Below are 7946 nucleotides of genomic sequence, written 5' to 3'. Positions count from 1 at the left end.
GGGTTGCGCTACCATCCCCCTCTCCCCTACCGACCCCTCCTGGCCGCGAGCTTCGAACTCAAGGAGCGGCCCGTGGCGACGCCGACTGTCCCGGTCGCCCGGCGACCGGACCTGCGCCCGGTACCCAAATCCCCGCGCCCGGCCCGTTGCCGCCACCGCCGCCGGCGTCAGCGCGGCTCCTGCCCGCCAGCTGCCGGGCTGGCGTCACGGCCCGCCGGGCCCCGCCTGCGCCCCTCCCTCCTCCCCGCCCCCACGTGCGCTGAGTTTGTTTATTTAGCTGCCATGGCAACGCGCGGGGGGGCCGCTGGAGGGAGGGGAGAAGAAAGGGAGGGGCGGGGCCTGGCGGCGGGCCCCAGCGCGCAGCGGGTAGGAGGCGGGGGGAGGGCGGGAGCGGAGAAGTTATAAGTAAGGAGCGCGCAGCGGCCGCCGGCAGTTCCCCGGCCTGAGAGAGCGAGCGCGGCTGCGGGCGCGCGGGGAGCAGAGGCGGTGGCGGGCGGCGGCGGCACCGGGAGCCGCCAAGTGCCCCTCCCCGCCCCTCTGGCCCCCCACCCACCCAGCCACCCGCCCGCGGCCAGCGCCCATGGCCGCGCGCGCCCCGCGCAGCCCCCGGGACTCCGCGCCTCGCGCCGCCGCCCAGTCCGCAGATCCGCGCCACCGCATCCAGTCTCACCTGGCGGCGCCGCCCGCCTGCCACCCCGGCCACAGCCCCAGCGCTCACGGCGATAGCCGCGGCGACCGCGACAGCGGTGGGGGACGCTGCTGAGTCGAAGAGAGCGCAGCCTGGCCACCGGACCTACTTAATTCGCCTTGCTGATTGTCTATTTTTACGAGTTTACAACTTTTCTAAGAACTTTTGTATACAAAGGAACTTTTTTTTTTAAAGGCATCTCCCTTTTATATTTAATCCAAAGAAGAAGGATCTCGGGCAATTTGGGGTTTTGGGTTTTGGCTTCGTTTCTAAGTTTTTTTCCTCTTCGTTGGCTTTGGGGTTCGGGTACCCCTACTGCTTCGGACTCCCGAGGACCTTTTGGGCCCCCACATTAATGAGGTAGGTGCGGCACGGGGCGCAGGGTGGGGTGAGGGCGGATGGGACGCGCCAGAGCGGCGGTCGAGAGTGGCCCCTGACTTCTGCCTCTGCTCCCTACCCGGTCCGAAGGCAGCCACCTGGCGAGTCTGACATGGCTGTCAGCGACGCGCTGCTCCCGTCCTTCTCCACGTTCGCGTCCGGCCCGGCGGGAAGGGAGAAGACACTGCGTCCAGCAGGTGCCACAAATAACGTGAGTGTCGGCCCGGGCCTTTGGGGCCCTCCGGTGGGCTTCTGTGGGTGGGATGGGGACGGGCGGAGCCCTGGGGTCAACGACGGGCAGGAGTGGCCCCGCACGGGCTCCTCCGCAGGCTACCCGGGATGGCTTCCGCGCCCTTGGCTCAGCTGTACATGCGTGTGGTCCCGACGCGGTGGAACCGCCGGGGGCGCACGCCGGGTCCGCACACGTCCCGGAGCGCGCGAGCGGCAGGGCGGGCGCGCGGGCCACCGGGCGGGAGGTGTCTGTGTCCCCAGACACTGGCTGGGCCAGAGTGAGCTTGGCGCGTAGGCGTCCCCGTGGCGAGGGCGCATCAAGAGAACCTCGGTGTCCCAAATCCGGGGGCGGCGGGAGCGTCCCTGGGATCCGGCGGGGGAGGGACCCAGGCTGGCGAGCCTCGGCGCTCGCTCACACGCAATCGGGCAGACACAACCTAACATCTTCCATGTATCCACGCACCGCCTTTCCCCAGACCGGGGTGTGGGCCACGATTGCAGCACTGGCACCCACAGACCCCGGGGCCCTTCCTGCCCATCCGGTCCCCATGTCTAGGCGGTGTAGGCGCGGCGGGCCCACCACTAACATCGAGTGGCAGTTAGGGACAACACTGACTGTCTCTCTCGCGTCCTGTCCCCACAGCGCTGGCGGGAGGAGCTCTCCCACATGAAGCGACTTCCCCCGGTGCTTCCCGGCCGCCCCTACGACCTGGCGGCGGCGACCGTGGCCACCGACCTGGAGAGTGGAGGAGTCGGCGCGGCTTGCGGCAGCAGCAACCCGGCTCTCCTGCCCCGGAGGGAGACGGAGGAGTTCAATGATCTCCTGGACCTGGACTTTATCCTCTCCAACTCGCTGTCCCATCAGGAGTCCGTGGCCGCCACGGTGTCCTCGTCGGCATCAGCCTCATCCTCGTCCTCCCCGTCGAGCAGCGGTCCAGCCAGTGCGCCCTCCACCTGCAGCTTCAGCTATCCAATCCGGGCCGGGGGCGACCCGGGCGTGGCGGCGCCGGGCGGCGCGGGCGGCGGCCTCCTGTACGGCCGGGAGTCTGCACCGCCTCCGACGGCTCCCTTCAACCTGGCGGACATCAACGATGTGAGCCCCTCCGGCGGCTTCGTGGCCGAGCTCCTGCGGCCTGAGTTGGACCCAGTGTACATTCCGCCGCAGCAGCCGCAGCCGCCAGGTGGCGGGCTGATGGGCAAGTTCGTGTTGAAGGCGTCGCTGAGTGCCCCTGGCAGCGAGTACGGCAGCCCGTCGGTCATCAGTGTTAGCAAAGGCAGCCCGGACGGCAGCCACCCGGTGGTGGTGGCGCCCTACAGCGGCGGGCCGCCACGCATGTGCCCCAAGATCAAGCAGGAGGCTGTCTCCTCGTGCACCGTCGGTCGGCCCCTAGAGGCCCACTTGGGCACTGGACCTCCTCTCAGCAATGGCCACCGGCCGCCTGCTCACGACTTTCCCTTGGGGCGGCAGCTCCCCAGCAGGACTACCCCGACCCTGGGTGCCGAGGAACTGCTGAGCAGCCGGGACTGTCATCCTGCCCTGCCGCTCCCCCCGGGCTTCCATCCCCACCCCGGGCCCAACTACCCTCCCTTCCTGCCCGACCAGATGCAGCCGCAGGTCCCACCGCTCCATTACCAAGGTCAGTCCCGGGGATTCATAGCTGGGGCTGGGGAGCCCTGCGTGTGCCCGCCGTCCGGGGCACACAGGATGACGCTGACCCCACCTTCTTCACCCCTAGAGCTCATGCCACCCGGTTCCTGCATGCCGGAGGAGCCCAAACCAAAGAGGGGAAGACGGTCGTGGCCCCGGAAAAGGACGGCCACTCACACTTGTGATTATGCAGGCTGCGGCAAAACCTACACGAAGAGTTCTCATCTCAAGGCACACCTGCGCACCCACACAGGTAGGAGGACGGGAAGCCGTGGAGGTGGGGGGAGCGGCTGGTGTCCAGCCTCAACACTCCTCAGGGCCTCCCTTGGGATGTGGGGTGCAGTCTATCTCCTCCATCTCCTGGATCACAGGAGAGAACAGCAAACTGGCGCCTACTATTTTGCCCAGGAGCCTTTTGCTGGGCGGATGGTATCAGTGCTTGAAAGTGCAGTTTTGTTAGGCCTTTGAAAGGCAGGGAGATTCCAGGCTGCAGGTGGGCCTCTTCTAGCTTGAGCAAAGTATTGCCCTTGTAATCAAGAAATTATGCCTTGCTGTGCAAAGTCATGATAAGTTTTTTAAGCAGTTCTGTATTCTCCACTATTTTTATTGGTTGTTCCCTTCCCGGGGTTCACCCCTCCCCCTTTCTAGTCCTAACAATTAGGTTTTATTCAAATCTCAAGGACTTAATGGTTAGGCTTGCTGAGATTCTGATTTAAGATTGTCACCACAGAGAATCTGTGTAAGTAGGCACAGAAGGTCACTAAAGTATAGCTTTCGTTAATAATATTGGTACAGGAAAAGTAGTAGCCTCCTGTCACTTTTTAGAACCAGTTGTAGTGGGATAGGATATTATTGCTTGGTTTGGGTTAGGAGAGACACACTAACAGTCATAATTTCTAAATTCGTTTCCTGCCCCATCTTTGCTCAAAAGAATGAAAACGTTAGTCCAACAGAAGTATAGTTTTAAGTGGTTTTTGTGTTTTCTGCGATTATCTAATTTCTCTTAAAAAAAGGAGCAAAAAAAAAAAACAAAACCCCGTAAAATTCCTGTTTATGATCTGAAATGTAATACAGCCTTGAGAAGGTATAAAGACATTTCCTGGATCCTTTCGGAATGGGGTACTTGAGTTGGTTTGATGTCTGGCCTCCAAGTTCTTAAAATTTCATCCTTCAGGAATAGCTTCCAACAAGTTTATTTTCCTTTTCTAGGTGAGAAACCTTACCACTGTGACTGGGATGGTTGTGGGTGGAAGTTTGCCCGCTCAGATGAACTGACCAGGCACTACCGCAAACACACCGGGCACCGCCCCTTCCAGTGCCAAAAGTGCGACCGGGCATTCTCGAGGTCGGACCACCTCGCCTTACACATGAAGAGGCACTTTTAAACCCCCAAACAGTGGATGTGACCCACACTGCCAGAAGAGAATTCAGTATTTTTTACCTTTCACACTCTCTTCCCGGTGAGGGGAGGAACCCAGCTGGAAAGCACTACAATCATGGTCAAGTTCCCAACAAGTCAACTTGTGAATGGATAATCAGGAGACACAAGGAAACCAAAAGACAAACTCAAGGAAAAAAACAAACAGATGGGGTCTGTGACTGGATCTTCTATCATTCCAATTCTAAATCCAACTTGAATATATATATTCCTGGACTTACAAAACGCCAAGGGGGTGACTGGAAGTTGTGGATATCAGGGTATAAATTAGATCTGAGAGTTGGGGGGGAGGGAAGACCAGAACCCCTTGAGAATTGTTTTGATGCAATATAAGCCTAAAGATCACCTTGTATTCTGTTTGCCTTCTAAAAGCCATTATGACGATCTTAGAAGAAGAGGAAGAAATTCAGGTACAGAAAATGGTGTTTAATAGCCTAAACGATGGTGCTTCGTAAGTCTTGGTTCTAAAGGTACCAAATGAGGCCAAAGTTCTCAAACTGCTGCATACTTTGACAAGGAAAATCTATTTTTGTCTTCCGATCTACATTTATGACCTAAGTCAGGTAAATACACCTGGTTTACTTTAATCTTTTTATGCAGACAGTCTGTTATGCACTGTGGTTTCAGATGTGCAATAATTTGTACAATGGTTTATTCCCAAGTATGCCTTAAGCAGAACAAATGTTTTTTTCTATATAGTTCCTTGCCTTAATAAATATGTAATATAAATTTAAGCAAACTTCTATTTTGTATATTTGTAAACTACAAAGTAAAAAAATGAACATTTTGTGGAGTTTGTATTTTGCATACTCAAGGTGAGAATTAAGTTTTAAATAAACCTATAATATTTTATCTGAGCATTGTTTTTGTTTTGCGTTGTTTTTCCCTGGGAAAAGCACATAACAGAAACTTCAGTTTAAACCCAGTGGGTAAGGCACAGGAAAAGCACCCCCAAAAAGCCGACTTTATCTCAACAGATTAAAAGAAGACTTTTAAAAGACTACTTAGCTTTACAATGAATACTGTCTAATGTTGTGGGGTGAAAGCTCTGAGGATTTATGATCATAGAATTAAACTTAGCTAGTTCAGGTTTCTCTTTCAAATGTTCGTTAAAAGATACAGGAAAGCAGTTTCCCTACCTGACTGAACTTCAGGTAGAAACAGCTCAGTCATTCAGCTTGCTCAGTTTACTATGAGAGTAGTCATTAAACATACATGTTTCAGTTTCACATTTTTGAAGATCTTTATGGTTTGGTCTTTAAAATCAAATGAAAATTTAAGTCTCTCCCAGGCCAGGCCTTGCGCTCAGAACAATCTGTATAACAAAAGAACCTCCCCACAGCGGACAATATCAAGAACAGTTCCACAGTGCCCTCATGAGGATTAAAGGATTCACTTAGGTTTTGTGTGTAACAGATATATTACTTTTAGAGCACCAAAAGAGGATAGAACCAAAGTTTCTAGCAAATTTTTAAAACTTCATCAGTCCTCAGATAAGCCAGCCCCATTGTTTCAGTCCATTGAAACAAAATAGGCAAAAACGACTCAGTCACAAAACCAAGGGTAATGTAAATTTGAGTACGTTTTAAACCGTGTTTTTGTAAGTTGGTAGCATATTTCTTGAATTATTAAAGCTTAAAGCTTTTTTTACGGTGGATACCCAAGAATCTGAAGTTCGTTTGTGGCTGTCACAGAATGGAAAAGAGCATTTGTGACTCCTGTTGACATTATGTATTTGTAATGGTGATGTGGGTGACTAATTAACATTGTCAAGCGGACAGAAGCTGACTGGCATTTTCTTTAGACTGCTTATTACCTGTCCATTATAGCTGGTGTTCAGAGGTGTGCTGGCACTGTGGGTACATTTTATAAATGGAATGAAAAACAGAAATTCGTAAGAGGCTCATGGTGGATCAACACAAAGTATTTTCCTTGGCTTTTAAGAGTCCAGCGTGGCTGGAAAACGTGGCATGTGTCTTAGCTTAAAAGAAAACAGGTGCATCAATAGGATGGAATTTTATGTGGCCAAGAACATATTCAAAGCATATTTAATGACATGGAAAAATGCTCACGGTATGTTAAGTGGAAAAAGCAGGATACAAGACTATAAACAATGATTCCAATTGTGTAAGTTCAAATGTGTGCATTGAAGGAGAAGAAACAAAATTAAGAGTAAAGATCAGAGGGAAACATCAAGATACTAATACTGGTTTTCTTGGGTTAAATTTTTTAGTTTCCAGCTATTCCAAAATAAGTCCCTATTTTAAATGGAGAAACTTTTTTAAAAAGGGTATAGGTGCAACTATTTAGGCTTTATTTTTAAAAGAGCAATTAAAGTTATTTAAACAGAAAGTCTATATTCTGTTACCCTTTTCTTTGTATTAAATTATGGTTCCTGCTCTTGGAATCCACCGCTCTCTTATACAGAGGTTTCTGGCACGTAGTTTGTGTATGAAAAGTGTTTGTCAAAAGCTTGTTTTACCATTTTCCTGTTTACTAAGAGCCTATCATCTCAGGTAGAAGAAACACCATAAAATACCAAGACGTATTAAATGTGTTTAAATTTTCTTATGTCAAAGGGAGGAAATACTGCATTAACTTTTTCTAACCTGAAGAAGAAAGCTTCGGTATCTAAAGTGAGATTTTTTGAAAATGTAACAGGACAAAAGTATTCAAGATGCACGAATAGCTAAACTATTGACTTTAGTGCCTCTCAGTTCCGAGCTCCTAGGTGTACTGTCATTACTGCGTTACAGAGCCGTTTACACTGTATAATAAAGAGTACCCAATAATTGAGATGCCTGCTTATTACATTTTCCTCATGACATTTAATTTTATATGTCCTAGATTTTAACTTGTGTGTGCGCGCACACACACACACACACACAGGATTAACAATAGTGTTTCCTACACATCAACAGACTTTCAGTCTCTTCCCTTCCAACAAAATGCCTCTTCCAGCAAAATAATTCTTTGAATCTGAGAACCTGTTTGACTCCTACAATCTTGTTTGGGTTTGTTAAAACAGGAAACCTCACCATCTCAAGCAGGACAATCGGGGATTAATCCTTTCCTTTAAAAACTGTCCCCGGTTTTTAGAAATCAGCAAAGTTGTTTCAGATTTGGAGAGTCACAATTTTTACATATAATTTTTTTTTACATATGAGGAAGTTGAAGTGAGACAGTCTTTAAGCCATGGAAGCGTCTGCAGGGAAAATATTAAAACAAGCATTAGTGGGACCCATTGTACTTTGATCTATGGGAATATCTAAATTTAGCAGCCTATGTAGCCACCTGTTCTATTATATGTTCTGGCTTCTGAAGCTCCATTCAGCATAATACCGCACACTCAGAAGTGAATTCATGGTCCTTATTCTCTTTCTCCCCACCTTCACCTTTCTCCCTGTCTTGTAAAACACACAGACGCCATCCAGACCTACCCAAACCTTTTTTGTGTATTTATCATTTTGTCCTTGTACTTATTATTATATATTAGCCTTTTATGTGTTTTATTTCCTCGTCTTTCCTAAGCACATTTTACACATTATTGTATAGTGACATGT

The 7946-nt window shown here is 50.5% G+C and overlaps 1 protein-coding gene across 3 annotated transcripts; it reads left to right on the top strand.

The window, feature by feature from the left end:
* The first annotated feature begins 430 nt into the window (after positions 1-430).
* Positions 431-7176, top strand: KLF4 (KLF transcription factor 4). 3 transcript variants are annotated; one of them, XM_061426422.1, is made up of 5 exons: positions 439-1048; positions 1157-1277; positions 1941-2934; positions 3034-3198; positions 4155-7176. In XM_061426422.1, exons 1-5 carry the CDS (start codon positions 1044-1046, stop codon positions 4328-4330), a joined length of 1461 nt encoding a protein of 486 aa, XP_061282406.1. In that variant the 5' UTR covers positions 439-1043; the 3' UTR covers positions 4331-7176. The 3 variants fall into 3 exon arrangements, with proteins under 3 accessions (XP_061282404.1, XP_061282405.1, XP_061282406.1); XM_061426420.1 differs by having other exon boundaries at positions 431-1048; positions 1941-3198; XM_061426421.1 differs by lacking the exon at positions 4155-7176 and having other exon boundaries at positions 437-1048; positions 3034-3979.
* The last annotated feature ends 770 nt before the right edge of the window (positions 7177-7946 follow it).

This window comes from Bos javanicus, chromosome 8 (assembly GCF_032452875.1).
Source record: "Bos javanicus breed banteng chromosome 8, ARS-OSU_banteng_1.0, whole genome shotgun sequence".
Classification (NCBI taxonomy): Eukaryota; Metazoa; Chordata; class Mammalia; order Artiodactyla; family Bovidae; genus Bos; species Bos javanicus.
This window is presented reverse-complemented; position numbering and strand designations above follow the sequence as displayed.